The 20,865-nt window shown below is 43.4% G+C and overlaps 1 protein-coding gene across 7 annotated transcripts in view; it reads right to left on the bottom strand.

The window, feature by feature from the left end:
* The window catches only part of PTGR2 (prostaglandin reductase 2), a 43,167-nt gene extending 22,896 nt beyond the window's left edge, over positions 1 to 20,271 (bottom strand). For 3 of the 7 annotated variants that reach the window (XM_045396718.2, XM_005561735.4, XM_005561740.4), the window contains exons 1-3: positions 20,168 to 20,271; positions 12,442 to 12,525; positions 10,687 to 10,805 (exon numbers count right to left, since the gene is read on the bottom strand). In XM_045396718.2, the coding sequence (XP_045252653.1) occupies positions 10,687 to 10,805; positions 12,442 to 12,478 (156 nt within the window). In that variant the 5' untranslated portion in view covers positions 12,479 to 12,525; positions 20,168 to 20,271. Of the gene's footprint in view, positions 1 to 10,686; positions 10,806 to 12,441; positions 12,526 to 18,638; positions 18,737 to 19,706; positions 19,805 to 19,995 lie in introns of all 7 variants that reach the window. The other 4 variants (XM_065549063.1, XM_065549061.1, XM_065549060.1 and 1 more) reach the window with 4 other exon arrangements.
* Between the last annotated feature and the right edge of the window lie 594 nt (positions 20,272 to 20,865).

Below are 20,865 nucleotides of genomic sequence, written 5' to 3'. Positions count from 1 at the left end.
TACAAAAGATATAGATGAATAGTCAAATAAAAATAAAAATTAAAAAAAAAGACAAAGAACAAAAATTAATTAAAAAAAAAAAAAAAAAAAAAAAGATGAACAGCCAAATAGAAGAGATGCATGGGGTAAGGTGTATGGGAAAAGGTGCGGAGTTTCCACACCCTCTCCAGGTGCACCACCCTACAGGAATCACCATGTGTTCAGCTATTTGGAAATTCCTCAACAAGGTCCTTCTGGGTTTTGATGAAGGCCTCATTATATAGACATGATTGATTAAACCGAATAAAAGTTCCAACTCTCTGAGCATATGGTTGGTTGCCTTGGTAACCAGCCCCCATCCTGAGGCTATCCAGGAGCCCCCCAACCACTTGTCATCTCATTAGAATATAAAAAGACACCTTGGAGATTCCAAAGGCTTTAGGAATTGTGTGCCAGCAAAGAGCAAGAAGACCAAATACTTCCTATTATAAATCACAATATCACACAAGTAATTCCCTATAGCTAAACAATGATGTCTCAGAACAGAATGTTATTAACCACCAAAATAAAAATATTTGAACTAGTTTTCCCATTAAAGTCACTTAAAGAATATGAAAGCACACCTATAAACCCACCACTTTGGGAGGTCTGAGGCAGGAGGATTGCTTGAGGCCAGGACTTTGAGACCAGCCTGGCCAACAAGTAAAACCCTCTTCTCTATCTTCTCTATCAAATGAAAATAAAAAATTAAAAAAATTAAAAACAATATGAAAGCCAAGTTGTAGATGCACATTAAGGATAATCATGTAAAATACTGTGTACACATAATGATTAATTTTAGTTGTGAATTGGAATGATATAAAATCTCAATTATTTAACGTTTGTTAGACTCCCTTTTCCCTTTTAAAGCTGCTTAAGAAGCCTGGTGTGGTTGGTGGCTCATGTCTGTAATCCCAGCACTCTGAGAGGCCAAGGCAGGCAGATCACCTGAGGTCGGGAGTTTGAGACCAGCCTGGTCAATGTGGCGAAACCCTGTCTCTACTAAAAATACAAAAATTAGCTGGACATGGTGGTGCACGCCTGTAATCCCAAACTACTCAGGAGGCTGAGGCAGGAGAATCACTTGAACCCGGGAGGCAGAGGTGGCAGTGAGCCAAGATTGTGCCACTGCATAGAGCAAGACTCTATCTCAAAAGAAAAAAAAAAAAAAAAGGTGCTTAGGGTTTTTCTATTTTTAAGAGTTGGGGTCTTGCTTTCTACCCAAGCTGGATTTGAACTCCTGGCTTCAAGCCATCCTCCCGTCTCAGTCTCCCAAGTAGCTGGAAGTATAGTCCCAAGCCACCACACCCAGCCAATTCTTTTTATTTTTTTTCTGAGACAAGAGTCTCTCTCTGTCGCCCAGGCTACAGTGTAATGGAGTGGCACAATCTCAGCTCACTGCAACCTCCACCTCCCCGGCTCAAGCGATTCTCCTGCCTCAGCCTCCCAAGTAGCTGGGATAACAGGCGCATGCCACCATGCCCGGCTAATTTTTGTATTTTTACTAGTGACGGTGTTTCACCATGTTGGCCAGGCTGGTCTCAAACTCCTGACTTCAAGTGATCCACCCGCCTCGGCCTCCCAAAATGCTGGGATTACCAGCATGAGCCACCTTGCTCAGCCTGATTATTTTTTTAAAGGAATGATGCATAGAGAATGTCTAGTGGAAGTATCCCAAAGTGATTTTTCTTCCTTCCTTTATGCAATTAACATTGAATAAACATTATGCTAGTCACTGGAGATAGTGATAAATACAAAACTTTGTTTTCATAAACTTTTTTGTTTTTTTGTTTTTTTTTTGAGGCAGGGTCTCACTGTGTTGCCCAGGCTGGAGTGCAATGGCACGATCACGGCTCACCACAGCTTCGACCTCCTAGGCTAAGTGATCCTCCCACCTCAGCCTCCAGAGTGACTGGTGCACCTTAACACTCCTTTTTTCGGTATTGATGGCATCTTTCTATGTTGCCCAGGATGGTTTCAAACTCCGGGGTCAAGTGATCCTCCTGCCTCAGCCTCCCAATGTGCTGGGATTATAAGTATGAACCATGGCACCCAGACCATAAACTGACTTTTTATTAGGGAAGACAGATAATCTAACAATTACACACATGTAATTATTACTTTCAATTGGGATAAATGCTGAATGTCAAGAAGAAAATATAAAAGAGAGGTCTAGACGAGTCTGAGGGTTCAGGGTGATTTACCAAAGGAAATCTCTTTAAAGCAGGCATCTAGGGAATAACAGGGATTACCAGGTAAAGAGAAAGGAGTGGGAGGAGGCTTTTAGATAGAGGGCCAACATGTATGAAGGCTTGCTTTAATATGTACCCGGGACTCTGTTTTAACCAGGTATGGTAAAATGATAGATACGAAGACAACTGCCTTGAAAGAAGAATTTCTTACAGTTGCCAAGGAGGGGAGGGCACAATATGCCAAGAAGGGTCGTATGGGGAAGCATGAGAGTTGGTCACGAGGGCAAAGGAGCGAGGAAGAGCATGGCCCAGAGTCTTTTTTTTTTTTTTTTTGGAGGAAGTATCTTTGGTTTCCACAGGGAAGAAGGGGCAAGGCAGGGTAGGTAACCTTGAGCAGATTACATGACAGCTTTAATAACATCAGAGAGCTCTGATATACAGGGGTGGTTCTTAAGTTGTGCAGCATCTGGCCCTGGGGTGATTTAAGGCAGGGGAGTGTGAGTTAGATACAGGAGGAGTTTAGGGATATGGGCTTTGGATTGGTTGGTTTGTTTATGAATGGCAAGACTCAAATGCAAGTTGTTATCTCTAAAAATAAGCAAATCCTGCCAGGGACAGTTACTCTAGGATTCACAAGCCCCCTAAAATGTGAAAACATCCTAAAATACACTAAATTAAAAACATGATCAATACAAAGATTAAGCAGAAGGGGGCACTGATGTGTTACAAAAGAAAGACATCCCCTGAGGCAACAGTGTGAGGGTAATTGGCAGGTTTCTCTGAGCCTGGACAGGTAAAGGAGTCAGGTTATGTAGCTTCTTTTTTTTTTTTTTTTTTTTGAGACAGAGTCTTGTTCTGTTGCCTAGGCTGGAGTGCAGTGGCTTGATCTCGGCTCACTGCAACCTCCACCTCACGGGCTCAAGCAATTCTCCTGACTCAGCCTCCCAAGTAGCTGGGACTACAGGCATGTGCCACCATGCCTGGCTAATATTTTTTGTATTTTTTGTAGAGACGGGGTTTCACCATGTTGGCCAGGCTGGTCTCAAACTCCTGACCTCAGGCTTTCCACCCACCTCGGTCTCCCAAAGTGCTGGGATTATAAGCATGAGCCACTGTGCCTAGCCCAGGTTATGTAGTTTCTTAGATCATGTCAACGCTGATTGGTCTCAATTCCAATGGGAAGCCATTAAACCACTTTAAGCAAGGTGACACAATTAGTTGCTGTTATAAAAAGAATCACTCTGGCACTCTGGCTGCAGTGTGAAAAATGGCTTAAAGGGGCAACGTGTGTATGCAAGGGTACCTACCCTATTAGGAAAGAAACAATGGTAATTCAGACTAGGTAGACTTCTCTGGAACTACTAAGACATGGACTGAATTGAGAGGTATTTAGGAGGTGGGACCCACAGGACTTCGCAGAGGCAAAATTCTCAAGACGGTGCTTTCTAGCATGAAATGAGTAAGTAGACAAAATATTTACTTCCCTGGAGGAAAAAGATGTTTTTTGGTTTTTGTTTTTGCTTTGAAGTTGGGAGTGTTCTAAGTGAAGATCATTAACTCAATTCATATTATAATCCTATTGTTCCATCATTTTTCCTCCCCTAAAATCTTTTTTTTTTTTTTAAGAGAAGGGTCTTGGCCAGGTGCGGTGGCTCACACCTGTGATCCTAACACTTTGGAAAGCTGGGGAAGGCAGATTGCTTGAGCTCAGGAGTTCTGGGCAACATGGCAAAATGCTGTCTCTACAAAAAATACAAAAATTAGCCAGGCATGGTGGCACATGCCTATAGTCCCAGTTACTCCAGAGGCTTAAGTGGGAGGATCACTTGATTCCAGGAGTTCGAGGTGGGGCAATGAGCCGTGATCATACCACCATACTCCAGCTAAAGGGACATAGTGAGATCCTGTCTCAAAAAAAAAAAAAAAATGTGATTTGGTCATGAGGGCTCTGCCTTCATGAATGGACTAATGCCATTATGGCAGCAGTGGGTTCCAGATAAAAGAATGAGTTTGGCTCTTTCCCCATGCTCTTGCTTGCACTCTTTCTTTTATTCTTTCTTTTATTTATTTATATATTTTTTGAGATGGAGTCTCACTCTGTTGCCCAGGCTGGAGTGCAGTGGCGCAATCTCAGCTCACTGCAAGCTCCACCTCCTGGGTTCAAGGAATTCGCTGCCTCAGTCTCTCGAGTAGCTGGGATTACAGGCGCCCACCAACACACCCAGCTAATTTTTGTATTTTTAGTAGAGACAGGGTTTCACCATCTTGGCCAGGCTGGTCTTGAACTCCTGACCTCATGATCTGCCCGCCTCAGCCTCCCAAAGTGCTGGGATTACAGGCGTGAGCCACCATGCTCAGTCTATTTTTATTTTTCAGAGACAAAATCTTGCTCTGCTGCCAATGCTGGAGTGCAGTAGCGTGATCATAGCTTACTGCAGCCTCAACCTCCTGGGCTCAAGGGATTCTCCCACCTCAGCATGCCGAGTAGCCAGGACTGCAGGCACATACCACCATGCCTAGTTAATTTTTGTTTTTTTTTGGGACAGAGTGTCACTCTTGTTACCCAGGCTAGAGTGCAATGGCACGATCTTGACTCACTACAACCTCTGCATCCCAGGTTCAAGCGATTCTCCTGCCTCAGTCTCTTGAGTAGTTGGCATTACAGGCAACTGCCACCATGCCCATCTAATGTTTTTTGTATTTTTAGTAGAGACAGGGTTTCACTATGATGGCCAGGCTGGTCTTGAACTCCTGACCTCAGGCGACCTGCCCACCTCAGCCTTCCAAAGTGCTGGGATTACAGGCGTGAGCCACTGTGCCCAGCAAATGTTTTTGTAGAGACGTGGTCTTGCTATATTGCCCAAATTTGTCTTGAATTCCTGGCCTCAAGTGATCCTCCAGCCTTGGCCTCCCAAAGTGATGGGATTACAGAGATGAACCATTGTGCCTAGCCTCTTTTTTTTCTTTCTTCTACTGTATAGCTACTCAATTTATATGCTCTTGCCCTTCTACTTTTCGCTATGCGAAGACACAGTTAGAAGGCCCTTGCCAGATCCCAGTGTCATGCTCTGGAACTTCTCAGCCTCCAGAACCATGAACCAAATAAATTTCTGTTCCTAATAAATTATCTACTTTGTAGTAATGTATTAATAAGCGCATAAAACAAACTAAGACAATAATGAACCAATCAATAGAATAAAAAGCAAAAACCACGATTGTCAATAGGTATGGAAAAAGCGTTTCACAAAATCCAATACCTCTGCAGGGGGAAACGGAAAGTGGTGATGGCCACACAACACTGTGAATGTGCTGTGTGTGTATGTTTTTTCTTTTTTTTTTTGAGATGGAGTCTCGCTCTGTCACCCAGGCTGGAGTGCAGTGGCAAGATCTCTGTTCATTGCAAGCTCTGCCTCCCGGATTCACACCATTCTCCTACCTCAGCATCCCAAGTAGCTGGGACTACAGGCACCCGCCACCATGCCTGGCTAATTTTTTGTATTTTTAGTAGAGATGGAGTTTCACAGTGTTAGTCAGGATGGTCTCGATCCCCTGACCTCATGATCTGCCCGCCTCGGCCTCCCAAAGTGCTGAGATTACAGGCGTGAGCCACCGTGCCTGGCTGTGTGTATGTTCTTAATGCCAATGAATTGTATACTTAAAAATGGTTAAAATGGTAAATTAAATTATTATATATATTTCACACCAATAAAAAAAAATCCACACCCTTTCATGATAAAAACACTCAACAAACCAGAAATAGGAGGAAATTCCCTTAATCTTATAAAGGATATATACAAGAATCCTACAATGAGCCAGGTGCATTGGCTCACACCTGTAATCCCAGCACTTTGGGAGGCCGAGGTGGGCAGATCATGAGGTCAGGAGTTCAAAGACCGGCCTGGCCAACATAGTGAAACCCTGTCTCTACTAAAAATACAAAAATTAGCCGGGCATGGTGGCACATGCCTGTAATCCCAGCTACTCGGGAGGCTGAGGCAGAAGAATCGCTTGAACCTGGGAGGCAGAAGTTGCAGTGAGCCAAGATCATGCCACTGCACTCCAGCCTGGGCAACAGAGTGAAACTCCGTCTCAAAAAAAAAAAAAAAAAAAATCCTACAATGAACATCATACTTAATGGTGAAAGACTGAATGCTTTCTCCCTAAGATCAGGAACAAGACAAAGATGTGTACTCTCAATACTTCTACTCAATACTATACCAGATATTCTAGTAAGGGTAATTAGGCAAAAAAATGAAATAAAAGGCATCTATATTGGAAAAGAAGAAGTAAAACTACATTTATAGATGACATAATCATGTACATAGAAAATCCTAAGGAATCCACCAGAAAAAACTATTAGCACTAACAAACAAGTTCAGCAGGGTTGAACAATATAAGATCAATATACAAAAATCAATTGTATTTCTACATTAGCAATGAACAATCTTAAAACGAATTTTTTTAAAATTCCATTTATAATAGCATCAAAAGAATAAAATACTTAATAAATTTAAAAAAGAACAAAACTTGTACTCAGAACTACAAAACATTATTGAAAAAAAGTAATGAACACCCAAATAAGTAGAAAGACATCATGCATTCATGGATCAGTGTATTAGGATATTGTTTTTATCAGAATTCTCCAGAGAAACAGAATCAACAGCATACATAAATACATATGAAGAGATTTATTATAAGGTATTGGCTCATGCAATAGAGAGGCTGAGAAGTCCCATTATCTGCCATCTGCAAGCTGAAGACTCAGAAAAGCCAGCAGTGTGGTTCCAATGAATGAGAGCAGGTAAGCTGACAGTAGAGATTCTAGTCCAGGTCTGAAGGCCTGAGAACCAGGAACTCCGAGGACAGGAGAAGAATGATGCTCCAGCTTAAGCAGTTAGAGTTAGTTCAACCTTCTTCTCCTTTTTTTTTTTTTTTTTTTTTTTTTGAGACAGAGTCTTGCTCTGTCACACAGGCTGGAGTGCAATGATGCAATCTTGGCTTACTGCAATCTCCGCCTCCTGGGTTTAAGCAATTCTCTTGCCTCAGCCTCCTGAGTAGCTGAGATCACAGTTGCCTGCCGCCACACCCAGCTAATTTTTGTATTCTTAGTAGAGATGGGGTTTCACCACGTTGGCCAGGCTGGTCCTGAACTTCTGACCTCAGGTGATCTGCCCACCTCAGCCTCCCAAAGTGCTGGGATTACAGGTGTGAGCCACCATGCCCAGCAACCTTCTTCTACATTTTGCTCTCCTTAGGCTCTCAATGGACTGGATGATGCCCGCCCACATTAGATTAGAAGGACATCTGCTTTATTCAGTCCACCAATTCAAAAGCTAATCTCTTCTAGAAACACCTTTGCAGACACACCCAGAAATAACATTTAACCAGCTATTTAGACATCCCATGGCCTAGTTAAGTGGACACATAAAATGAATCATCACAGAAGACAATACTCCCCAAATTGATCTACAGACTCAAAGCAATCCCTATCAAAATCCCTATCAAAATCTTCTGTGCAGAAATTGACAAGATGTTTCTAAGGTTCATATGAAAATTCATGGGACCCAGAAGAGCCAAAACAATCTTAAAAAAGAAAAACAGGCCAGGCGGGGTGGCTCACCCACCTGGGTGATCAAGACCATCCTGGCCAACACGGTTAAAACCCTGTCTCTACTAAAATACAAAAAAATTGTTCAGGCATAGTGGCTCATGCCTGTAATCCCAGCACTTTCAGAGGCCGAGGTGGGTGGATCACCTGAAGGTCTGGAGTTCAAGACCCGCCTGGCCAACATGCTGAAACCCCATCTCTGCTAAAAATACAAAAAATTAGCCAGGTGTGGTGGTAGGTGCCTGTAATCCCAGCTATTTGGGAGGCTGAGGCAGGAGAATTGCTTGAACCTGGGAAGCAGAGGTTGCAGTGAGCCAAGATTGCACCATTGCACTCCAGCCTGGGCAACAAGACTGAAACTTCTTCTCAAAAAAAAAAAAAAAAAAAAAAAATTTGCCAGGTGTGGTGGCATGCGCCTGTAGTCCCAGCTACTCAGGAGGCTAAGGCCGGGGAATCACTTGAACCTGGAAAGCAGAGGTTGCAGTGAGCCAAGAGAGCGCCACTGCACTCCAGCCTGGCGACAGAGCAAGATTCCATCTCAAAAAAAAAAAGGAAAATCAAATTGGAAGATTCACAGTTGCTCATTTCAAACTTATTACAAAGCGACAGTAATTAAGAGAACGAGGTACTAGCATGACAGATACACAGATTGATAGAATAGAGTTGAAAGTCCAGAAATAAACCCTCACATTTATGGTCAATTGGTTTTCCACAAGAGTACTAAGACAAACCAGTGAGGAAAGAATTATCTTTTCAACAAACAGTGCTGGTTCATGTCACTTCGTGGTCACATATTTCTGGTCTCTCAAAAAAAAAAAAGTGCTGACATGACTGTATATTCACTTGCAAAAAAATGAAGTTAGGTCAGGTGTGGTGGGCTTGCACCTATCGTCCCAGTTACTTGAGAGTCTGAGACAGGAGAATCACTTGAGCCCAGGGAGTTTAAGATTGCAAACAAGAATGAGTTGGGCCCTGTGATGGATAATTTTAGGTGTCAACTTGACAGGATAGAGGGATGCCTAGATGGCTTGTGAAGCATTGTTTCTGGGTATGTCCTTGAGGGTGTTTTCAGAGGTAACTAGCATGTGAGTCTGTGGACTATGTGGCAAAGATCTGCCCTCAATGTGGGTGGGCACCATCCATTCAACAGGAGCCCAGATGGAACAAAAAGGCAGGTGAAGGACAAATTCTCTCTCTCTCCTGCAAAGCAGGACACCCTTCTGCTCCTGCCCTCTGACATGAGAACTCCAGGTTCTTCAGCCTTTGGACTCTGAGACTGCACCCATGGCTTCCCGGGCTCTCAGGCCTTGGGACTGACAAGTATACCAATGGCTTCCTTGGTTGTTGGGCCTTCCAGCTTGGACTGAGCCATGCTACCAGCTTCTCTGATTCTCCAGTTTGCAGACAGCCTATCATGGGAACTCTCAGCTTCCATAATCTCATGAGCCAATTCCTCTTACAAGTCCCCTCTCATATACATGTGTGTGCATGTCTGTGGGTGCATGCCTATGTGTGTGTTTGTGTTTCTGTCTCTCTAAAGAATCTTGATTAATACAGACTCCTTCCTCATACTCATACACAAAGTTTAACCCAAAATGTGTTACTGACTTAAATGTTAGAGCAAAACTATAAAACTCTTAGCAGAAAATATAGGACTATTGTGCTTCAATGGATACCATCAAGAGAATAGACAACCTACAACATAGTCTTGCTGTGTTGTACTCCAGCCTAGGTGACAGCGGCCAATTTCCCTACTGCAGCAATCTGATTCCAAGCACTGAGACTTTTAAGACAGGGTTTTGCTCCATCACCCGAACAGAAGGGCAGTGGCGCAATCATGGCTCAATGTAGCCTCAATCTCCCAGGCTCAAGCGATCCGCCCACATCAGCCTCTCAAGTAGCTAGGACTACAGGCACAGGCCACCATACCTGTATAAATTTTTAATTTTTTGTAGATATGGGGTCTCACTCTCTTGTCCAGGCTGGTCTTGAACTCCTGGGTTCAAGCAATCCTGCCCTGGCCTCCCAAAGTGCTAGGATTACAGGCAAGAGCCACCATGCCCAGCCGAGACTCTTAATAGCAAGGGGTAAACTGACATATAGAGCTGTGCTTTTCATGGCCATAGGAAAAAGTTAGAAGTAAAGAAGAGACTGTATGACCTCTGGGAAAAGTAAAGCAAGACACCAGCTCATAGAGCCAAAGTCCCTGTGCCTAATGGCTTCTTATCTGCAGTCTTCGGCAATATATGCGTTTTCAATAAATCTTCTTTATCTAGAAGTAGCATAAGTAAGTCTGTTCCTTTCAAAAAGAGATCAAATACAGGGCTGAGCACAGTGGCTCATGCCTGTAATCCCAGCACTTCAAGGAAGCCAAGGTTAGAGGATTGCCTGAGCCCAGCAAAACTGAGACCAGCCTGGGCAATATAGCTAAACCTCATCTCTTAAAAACAAGAAAAAGTAAAGAAAAGGAGGTCAACTAGAAATAAATAAAGATCTCATACATAGCCTCTCTTATAAAGTGGATCTGAAAGAATGTGCAATCTCATTTTACCATCTTCAAGCTTTATTTACTGAATTTGCAATCCTATTTTACTATCTTCAAGCTTTATTTACTCCTAGGAAGTAATCTGAACATTTGAAAGCACCTGAATCATATACATGTGCTACTATTATCTGTCCCCTCTACAACATTCCTTATTACACTAGTGAATAAAAACGAAGGCAATCTATAATTAAAAAGTATCAATATATAACTGCTCAAATATTTACCAATCTATAAGGGACTGCACAGTAAAATTCAGATACAACAACACAAAAAATAATAAAATAAAGTTATTTTTCACCAAGTTACAACATCTTGATTCTTACCATGTAAGGATCCACAGAAAGATAAAGAGTTCTAACTTGCACTTGTCCTTCATTAATATTATCTGGTAAACAGACTTCTTCCATTCGGAAATTCTCTGCCACTGGATTACCATTTTTTCCTAAAATATTAGGCAAAAATATAAACTTAAAAAAAGCTACTTTACTATTTATTATTATTATTATTATTTGAGACAGAGTCTTGCTCTATCGCCCAGGCTAGAATGCAGTGGCACGAGCTCAGCTTACTGCAACTTCTACCTCCTGGGTTCAAGTGATTCTCCTGACTCAGCCTCCCGAGTAGCTGGGATTACAGGCGCGCACCACCATGCCTGGCTACTGTTTTGTATTTTTGGTAAAAATGGGGTTTCACCATGCTGACCAGGCTGGTCTCGAATTCCTGACCTCTTGATCTGCCCACCTTGGCCTCCCAAAGTGGTGGGATATACTTATTAAAGGGTCACTCTAGGATTCAGAGCACTTCCTTTTAAAACAGGCACAAGGGGCCAGGCGCGGTGGCTCACACCTGTAATCCCAGCACAGGTGGATCACGAGGTCAGGAGTTTGAGACCAGCCTGGTTAACATGGTGAAACCCTGACTCTACCAAAAGTACAAAATTATCCAGGCATGGTGGTGCACACCTGTAGTACCAGCTACTTGGGAGGCTGAGGCAGAGGAATCGCTTGAACCCGGGAGGTGGAAGTTGCAGTGAGCCGAAATCGTGCCACTGCATTCCAGCCTGGATGACAGAGCGAGACTCTGTCTCAAAAAAAAAAAAAAAAAAAAAACAGGCACAAGTAAATCTATATTGTTTTGTAATTCTTCTGTAACTATAGAAATGACTCAGTACGTATTTCTTTTTTTTTTTAGAGACAGGGTCTTACTCTGTCACCCAGGATGGAGTGCGACTAAACTTTCCTTCCTCATTTTAAGAAGCAAATAGAAACTTAAAGGAATACAAAAGTAACAATAATAAAGTCTGAAAAATTAGGAAATTAAAAAATTAAAAAATTTGAGGCATGAGAAAAATTTGTAAGATGATCATTATAGAAACTTAAACGAATATAAAAGCAATAATAATAAAGTCTGAAAAAATAGGAAGTAGGAAATTAGAAAATTTGAGGTATGAGAAAAATTTGCAAGAAGGAAAGGTTACCAGTAGAAGGTACTCATCTTCAGATATGTTTAATGCATATTTACTCTTCATAGAATTATCACATTTATAAGGTGGGAATAGTACATAAAGATCTTAATCTAACTACTCATTTTACTAAAATTGAGTTCAGAAAAGTTAAGTGACTTCCCCAAGTGGGCAGCAGTGATCCAAATCTCTCAGGTTCTTTCCATACCTGTTTTTATGATGCAGTTTACATGTCAGCACTGATATAAGTTAGTACATTTCACATAAAAAAGAAAAGCAAATTTTAAGACCAATAATAGCATACTCTAAAGAAACAAAAGCCACGTATATTTGTAATGTAACCTTTGTGATGTTACGATTCCAAAATAACTTTATTTCATCAACAAATGCCTGAATAAGTTACCACTTGAAAAACCAGTACACTGTTTAAAAATGGCCTTGATAAGCTAACACTTGAAAACTACCACATCATTTAAAGAGTTTCTTCTAATATCTCTACTAGTGTTAATATCTTACTACCTTAATTTACCACATGAACATCACATTAGTTTTTATTCCTCCATTTGCATTAGTAATTATCAAAGATCACAGCTGTTCATTGATCACAAATACATACCAGGTCGAGAATTCAGTACCACTCTTTGAACAATCATCGCTCTGGTTGGGCAGTGGTTTCACAAGATTTCTGTATAAAATACTCCTATAAATAGAAAAAATTTTAAATCACAAATAAGATTTGAAGTATTCAACAATTTAAAAATAAAAAAGAAGTCCATTTGTGTTTCCCAATGAAGGGGAGAAAAATCACATTTAGGATCCAAAAAGATAAACTCTCCTGTCAGTTTGCCTCCTAAAGCAAATACATGAAGAAAGACTAAATCTAGTTAGAATTTTTAACTAACAGGAACAAGTTCACTGAGGATTAAGTGGGGCAAAATGTTTGTTTGTTTATTTATTTATTTATTTTGAAGACAGAATCTCGCTCTGTTGCCCAGGCTGGAGTGCAGTGGTGTGATCTCTGCTCACTGCAAGCTCTGCCTCCCGGGTTCACGCATTCTCCTGCCTCAGCCTCCCGGGTAGCTGGGACTGCAGGCGCCCGCCACCATGCCCGGCTAATTTTTTTGTATTTTTAGTAGAGAGGGGATTTCACCGTGTTAGCCAGGATGGTCTCGATCTCCTGACTTCGCGATCTGCCTGCCTGGGATTACAGGTATGAGCCACTGCACCCGGCCCAAGTAGGGCAAAATGTTTTTGGTATCAGATAATTCTCATCTTCAAGCACACCATCATGAATAAGCCTCCTATGACTCGATTAAAAGAAAACACCACAAGGCTGGTTCAAAGGTAGTGAGTTACCTCAACTGATTATTCAGTCAGTAACAGGTCAGACCCCTTTGTTCTACTCTTTCCTTCTTCTCAGTACTGCACTTGACTTGTTTTTAAATAAAGACAAGAAAAAAACAAAACAAACAACATGATATATTCCTCCAGAGCTAGCAGTTAATCTAGTGGCAAAATAAAAACACTTACTATGGCTGGGCACGGTGGCTCACGCCTATAATCCCAGCAATTTGGGAGGCCAAGGCGGGTGGATCACGAGGTCAGGAGTTCGAGACCATCCTGCCTAACACGGTGAAACCCTGTCTCTACTAAAATTACAAAAAAATTAGCCGGGCGTGGTGGCAGGCGCCTGTAGTCCTAGCTACTCCAGAGGCTGAGGCAGGAAAATGGCGTGAACCCGAGAGGCGGAGCTTGCAGTGAGCTGAGATCCCGCCACTGCACTCCAGTCTGGGCAACAGAGAGAGACTCCATCTCAAAAAAACAAAAAACAAAAAACAAAAAACACTAACTGCTTAATTGATATGTAATCAAATTTTTTTTTTTTTTTTTTTGGAGTCAGGGATGGAGTCTCACTCTGTCACCCAGGCTGGAGTGCCGTGGCGCAATCTCAGGATCTCAGCTCACCGCAACCTCTGCTTCCTCAGTTCAAGCGATTCTCCTGCCTCAGCCTCCCAAGTAGCTGGGATTACAGGTGTACACCACGATGCCTTGCTAATTTTTTTTTTGTATTTTTAGTAGAGACGGGGTTTCACCATGTTGGCTAGGCTGGTCTTGAACTCCTGACCTCAAGTGAACTGCCTGCCTCAGCCTCACAAAGTGCTGGGATTACAGGCGTGAGCCACCAAGCCCAGCCACGTAACCAAATTTCCAAAGGCTCTTCTATTTGTTTATCAAAATAGAAATTCCTTTGCCTTCTTATCAGTGGTGAATTTAAAAAAAAAAAAAAAAAAAAACGGAAATTCCTTTATAGTTTAGCTAACAATAAAAGTAACATATCAAAGGAATTTAAAAATCCTTACCTTAGAGGAAATTCCGTATCACAATATGGCCAATAAGTAAAGGATCAGTTTATTGTTTTGTTTTATTTTTTGAGATGAGGTCTTGCTATGTTGCTCAGGCCGGTCTTGAATTCCTGGGCTCAAGTGATCCTCCCATCTCAGCCTCCCAAAGTGCTGGGATTACAGGCGTGAGCCACTACATCTGGCCAGTTTATTCTGGATTTACAATTTGAGCTAATGAAGGAAGCAAAAGAAGTTCCAGTACTAGCACTATCTGACTTGTTGAAAATCACTTTGCTTACTTTATCCACCAGTGAAAATTAGAAAATCAAGCCCTTGGGCCGGGCGCGGTGGCTCAAGCCTGTAATCCCAGCACTTTGGGAGGCCGAGACGGGCGGATCACGAGGTCAGGAGATCGAGACCATCCTGGCTAACACGGTGAAACCCCGTCTCTACTAAAAAATACAAAAAAAAAAACTAACCAGGCGAGGTGGCGGGCGCCTGTAGTCCCGGCTACTCGGGAGGCTGAGGCAGGAGAATGGCGGGAACCCGGGAGGCGGAGCTTGCAGTGAGCTGAGATCCGGCCACAGCACTCCAGCCTGGGTGACAGAGCGAGACTCCGTCTCAAAAAAAAAAAAAAAAAAAAAAAAGAAAATCAAAGAAAATCAAGCCCTTAGTGTTACTATGTGCCAAGCACTGTTGTGAGTGCTTTGTACAGCTTGACTACTGGGATACATGCCGAGAAATGTGACATTAGGTGATTTAATCATTGTGTGAACATCAAAGTGTACTTACACAAACCTACATGCTACAGATGACAGTAGACACCTAGGCTACATGGTTTAGCCTATAACTTCCAGGGTACAAACCTATATGGCATATTGCTGTACTGAACGCTGCAGACAACTGGAACACAATGGTATTTGTGTATCTAAACATAGAAAAAGTACAGTAAAAATATGGGGTAAAAGATTTAAAAATGGGCTGGGTGCGGTGGCTCACCCTTGTAATCCCAGCACTTTGGGAGGCCAAGGTAGGCAGTTCACCTGAGGTCAGGAGTTCCAGACCAGCCTAGCTAACATGATGAAACCCTGTGTCTACCAAAAATAAAAAAAAAATTAGCCGGTGGGTAGGTGGCACACGCCTGTAGTCCCAGCTACTTGGGAGGCTGAGGCAGGAGAATCGCTTATGCCCTGGAGGCAGAGATTGCAGTGAGCCAAGATCGCGCCACTGCACTCCAGCCTGGGTGACAGAGTGGGACTCCGTCCCCAAAAAACCAACAACAAAAAATTTTTTTAATGGTATACTTATATAGGGCACCTTACCATGAATGGAGCCTACCAGATTAGAAGTTCCTCTGGATGAGTCAGTGAGTGAGTGGTAAGGGAATGTGAAAGCCTAGGACATTACTGTAGGCTACTTAGACTTTATTAACACTATACACTCAGACTACACTAAATTTCTTTTCTTTTTTTTTCGAAACGGAGTCTTGCTCTGTTGCACAGGCTGGAGTGCAGTGACGCAATCTCAGCTCACTGCAACCTCCACCTCCCAGGTTCAAGCGATTCTCCTGCCTCAGCCTCCCGAGTAGCTGGGATTACAGGCACATGCCACCATTCCTGGCTAATTTTTGTATTTTTAGTAGAGACGGGGTTTCACCATGTTGGTCAGGCTGGTCTCGAACTCCTGACCTCATGATCCACCCGTCTCGGCCTCTCAAAGTGCTGGAACTATAGGCATAAGCCACTGCACCTGGCCCCACTAAATTTCTTAAAAAATAAAGTAATACTCCAGGCGTGGTGGCTCATGCCTGTAATCCCAGCACTTTGGGAGGCTGAGGCAGGTGGATCATTTGAGGTCAGGAGTTCACAACCAGCCTGGCCAACATGGTGAAACCCTGTCTCTACTAAACATACAAAAATCAGTTGGGCATGGTGGTGCACTTCTGTAATCCCAGCTACTCGAGAGGCTGAGGCAGGAGAATTGCTTGAACTCAGGAGGCGCAGGTTGTCGTGAGCCGAGATTGCGCCACTGCACTCCAGTCTGGGTGACAGAGTGAGACCCTGTATGTATAAATAAATAAATAAATAAATAAATAAATAAATAAAGTAATTGCACTATAATGTTCTGATGACTATGACATCACCAGGCAAGAGGAATTTTTCTTTTTTTTTTTTTTTTTTTTTTTTGAGACGGAGTCTCGCTCTGTCGCCCAGACTGGAGTGCAGTGGCGCGATCTCGGCTCACTGCAAGCTCCACCTCCCGGGTTCACGCCATTCTCCTGCCTCAGCCTCCGGAGTAGCTGGGACTACAGGCGCCCGCCACCACGCCTGGCTAATTTCTTTTTGTATTTTTAGTAGAGACGGGGTTTCACCATGTTCGCCAGGATGGTCTCGATCTCCTGACCTCGTGATCCGCCCGCCTCGGCCTCCCAAAGTGCTGGGATTACAGGCTTGAGCCACCGCGCCCGGCCAACAAGAGGAATTTTTCAGTTGCATTATGTTATGGGAGGCTCATCGTCTGTCATTGTTTGAACCATCATCATGTGGCAAATGATTGTATAATCTCACTGGTTGTGACAGAACAGCTAGTTGCCCTCAGTGACTATCCTCTCCTACTGGACACTATGTTGCCCAGCTAAAAGATTACATTTTCCAACTCCCCCTTGAAGCAAAACCCAGCCATCACAGATTTAAACATAAACACTATGTCATTATTATACCTAATAGAAGTAATAGTACAAGTAATTCCTTATCATCATCTAATGCCTAGTGCATATTCAAATCTCCTGATGTTTCAAGGATGTCTTTTTACATTTGGTTCATTAAAATCAGAATTCAAGGCCCACCTACTACAGTTTGAGTCTCCCTTCCCTATTTCATGCCCTTGATTTGTTTCATTACTTTGTCTGTAGAATGTTCTTTGACTGCTTCCTCATGGTGTCATTTACCATCACAAGGTAAATGACTAGCTTTTAAAGAAAGAAGGAAATATGTCTCTTCTATCTCCTTCCCTTATCTATGACTGCTAGTTACATCCAGAGGCTTGATTACTTCAGGTTCAATTTTTTAGGCAAGAATCTTTAAGGGTGGTGCCACATCCATTCATCACACCAAGAGGTCCATAATGCCATGTAGGGCTACACGTGTTTTAAAAAGAAAACTTTCTACAGAATCACCATATGTGTCAATTATATAAGGATTAAAAAGCCAAAGTTTTCCAAATTAAGTGGGTCTAAGAGTCCTTAAGTAGTAATAGAACCATAATGGCTAAATTTTCAAAGTAGTCTTTCCAAATGAAATGTCATATTTGCCCTCTTATCTAATTACTGTCAATGGTATGATTTCTTTAAAATATTAATATGTATATTATAGATTTGTCCAAACACTGCTTGTCAGCATGAAAAATATACTATTAAAGTTCTCCCACTCTGTATTAAATTAGAAACTTTTCAAGTGTCAAATACTACAATTAATACAGGATAATTGTATGATATCCCTCCACAGTACCAAAAAAACACACATTTACAATATAGATAACTTGGCTGTGCACGGTGGCTCACACCTGGAATCCTAGCACTTTGGGAGGCTGAGGCAGGTGGATCACTTGAGGTCAGGAGTTTGAAACCAGCCTGGCCAACATGGTGAAACTCCGCCCTACTAAAAATACAAAAATTAACCGGGCGTGGTGGTGGGCGCCTGTAATCCCAGCTACTCAGGAGGCTGAGGCAGGAGAATAGCTTGAACCTGGGAGGTGGAGGTTGCAGTGAGCCAAAACTGAGCCATTACACTCAAGCCTGGGGGACAAGAGCGAAACTTCGTCTCAAAAAAAAAATAAATAATAAAAATAAAACATGGATAACTGGATTTAGTCATAAAATTAACAGCTAAAATAAGACACACCAAGTTCCAAGATCTGAAAGAAGGGGAGATTGCTAAATTCATCCCAAGTAGGGGAAAAAAACTCAGCAAATCCTATTTGCCTGGGATGCTATTCCTACTTGGTGCTAATATTCCAAAATAATAACAGATGAATTTGCTCTGATGTGATGATAAAGAGTGTGTTGAGTGTTTACCTTGCAGCCTGGAAAAGAGAAAGATCATTTAACTAGGAATAACAGCGTACTTGTCCTGGTTCTAACCAGGTAGGAACTTGGAAAAAGTCCCTTCTGTCAACCTGTTTCCTTAATATTCCTAAACGCCAGGAACTGAGCAAAGACTCATTCATTAGCCTGTTTAAACCACCTCCCCCACCCCCATCCCCAAAAAACTGTGAGGTTGGTAATATCATCCTCTCAATTTTATAGATGAGAAAAGGGGCCGGGTATGGTGGTTCAAGCCTGTAATCCCAGCACTTTGGGAGGCTGAGGTGGACGGACCACCTGAGGTCAGGAGTTGGAGACCAGCTTGGACAACATGGCGAAACCCCACCTCTACTAAAAATACAAAAATTAGCCCGGCGTGGTGGTAGGCACCTGTAATCTCAGCTACTCTGGAGGCTGAGGCTGGAGAATCACTTGAAACCGGGAGGTGGAAGTTGCAGTGAGCCGAGATCATGCCATTGCACTCCAGCCTGAGTGATGAGAGCAAAACTCCGTCTCAAAAAAAAAAAAAAAAAAAGAGGAAAGAGAAAAAAAAAAAAAAAGAGGCACAGAAAGATTGAATAATTCGCCCAAGGTCGCAAAACTTGTAATAACGCTAGAACCCATACTCCAACGCGGCACCTACTATTTCAATCACATTAGCTTCTTAATACCTTTTAATACCCTTATTTCGTGCAATTTTTCTGCCACTAGCAACTCTGTTGACCACACCTTGTTATAAAACATGTCTTTCCGGGCCCAACGCTGTGGCTCACACCTGTAATTCCAGCACTTTGGGAGGCTGAGGTGGGAGGATCACTTGAGGCCAGGAATTTGAGACCAGTCTGGCCACCATGGCAAAACCCCACTCTACTAAAATACAAAAATTAGTTAGGCGTGGTGGTGGGCGCCTGTAGTCCCAGCTACACCGTAGGCTGAGGCTGGAGATTGAGGTTGCAGTGAGCCGAGATCCAACCACTGCACTCCAGCCTGGAAAAGAGTGAGACTTTGTATCAAAAAACAAACAAATCACATGTCTTTCTGGATCTCTCTGCCAGTCTTCTCCTCCCCTTCCGGTTTTCTGGTCTCCTCCTTCCCCTCCCGAAGTCTTGCATGTGGAAATTCCTATCTGGCTCTTCCCTTTCTCAGTGACCTCACTGACCTCTATGGCTCCTGCTACCAACCACTTTATATGGAAATTGATAATAATTTGCGTCTCTGGCCCAGAATTTCAAACTAACTGCCCAGATCGTCAGCGCTAAGAGGATAAGGACTCGTCTGCTTTCTTCAATGATGTGACTCCAGGCCGGGCGCGGTGGCTCACGCCTGTAATCCCAGCACTTTGGGAGGCCGAGGCGGGCACATCACGAGGTCAGGAGATCAAGACCATCCTGGCTAACACGGTGAAACCTCGTCTCTACCAAAAACAACAAAATATTATCCAGGCGTGGTGGCACGCACCTGTAATCCCAGCTACTCGGGAGGCTGAAGCAGGAGAATCGCTTGAACCCGGGAGACGGAGTCTGCAGTGACCCGAGATCAAGCCACTGCACTCCAACCTGGGCGACAGAGCGAGACTCCGTCACACATACACACACACACAAAAATGTGAGTCCAATCCCCTAAGCCCGGCACATGGTAGGTGCTCAACTAATCTGTGTTAAATGAAAGCTCCAGAGGCACCTCAAACACAATTACGTCAAAACCTCAGGTTGCTTTCCCCCAAGAATTCAAAAAAACACCCCAAAACCTGCTTCAAAAAGAAGCTTCTGCTTCTCAGTGTTCTGGGCAATAACGCCAGTGTCCCCGGTAGATCCGGGAGGACGCCTGGAAGTCACCCTGGTTGAGTCTCCTCCCTCCCCGCTGAAGCCCGAAGCAGCTTCAAGAGCCACAGTCGCGGCGACCGCTCGCGCGTCACTGACCGTAGTGGAGCCCGGGTAAACGAAATCTCGCGTGATTTGCCGGAAAGATGCTGTACTCCACGACCCCAGCTCGTCCCCAGGCCGCGGCCCTCCGACCGCAGTACGCAGGCGCGCGGCTAGGCCCGGCTCCGCGCCCCCTCCCCTCCCAGGGGCGGGGTTTGGAAGCTTAGGGAAGATTCCCGGGCGCCCCACGTTTCCGGGAGAAGCAGGGGAAATGCAGCACGTCAGGGGAGAGTAACTAGTCTGGATAAAGTGCGTTAATAACTTAACTGAGATTGGTTCCCTGTGGCCGCCCCTACTGCCTTGACCCAAAAAGCAAATCTTGCAACCTTGACCGGCGAGTTCACATTTAGCAGTCCTTGAAGAAGCTGTATTAGTTTTGTGGATTTCTCCCTGAACCTCGATTGGGGAAATCATAGTGAGAGAGGGACTGTCAAGCCTACTCCTTGTTGTATAGACGGGAAACTGAGTCTCGGAGAGCTGATGTGATTGGATCACCTACCTTTCAGCTGGTTAGGGGCAGTGCTGAAATAAAACGCCTGTCCCCGGACCCTGATCCTGGGCCCCTTTGCGCCTCTTTTATTTCACAAAGAATACCAAATTCCTCCAGGATTACCCAGGGTGGGCTGATTTCTCAATTTCATTCATTGTTAGTTGTCTCCTTTTGTGCTGGACTGGGTTGAGCAAAGTGTATACCT

The sequence above is a fragment of the Macaca fascicularis genome, chromosome 7, assembly GCF_037993035.2.
Source record: "Macaca fascicularis isolate 582-1 chromosome 7, T2T-MFA8v1.1".
Taxonomy (NCBI): domain Eukaryota; kingdom Metazoa; phylum Chordata; class Mammalia; order Primates; family Cercopithecidae; genus Macaca; species Macaca fascicularis.
Note: the sequence above shows the minus strand (reverse complement) of the source record. Positions and strands in the feature narration are given on the sequence as shown.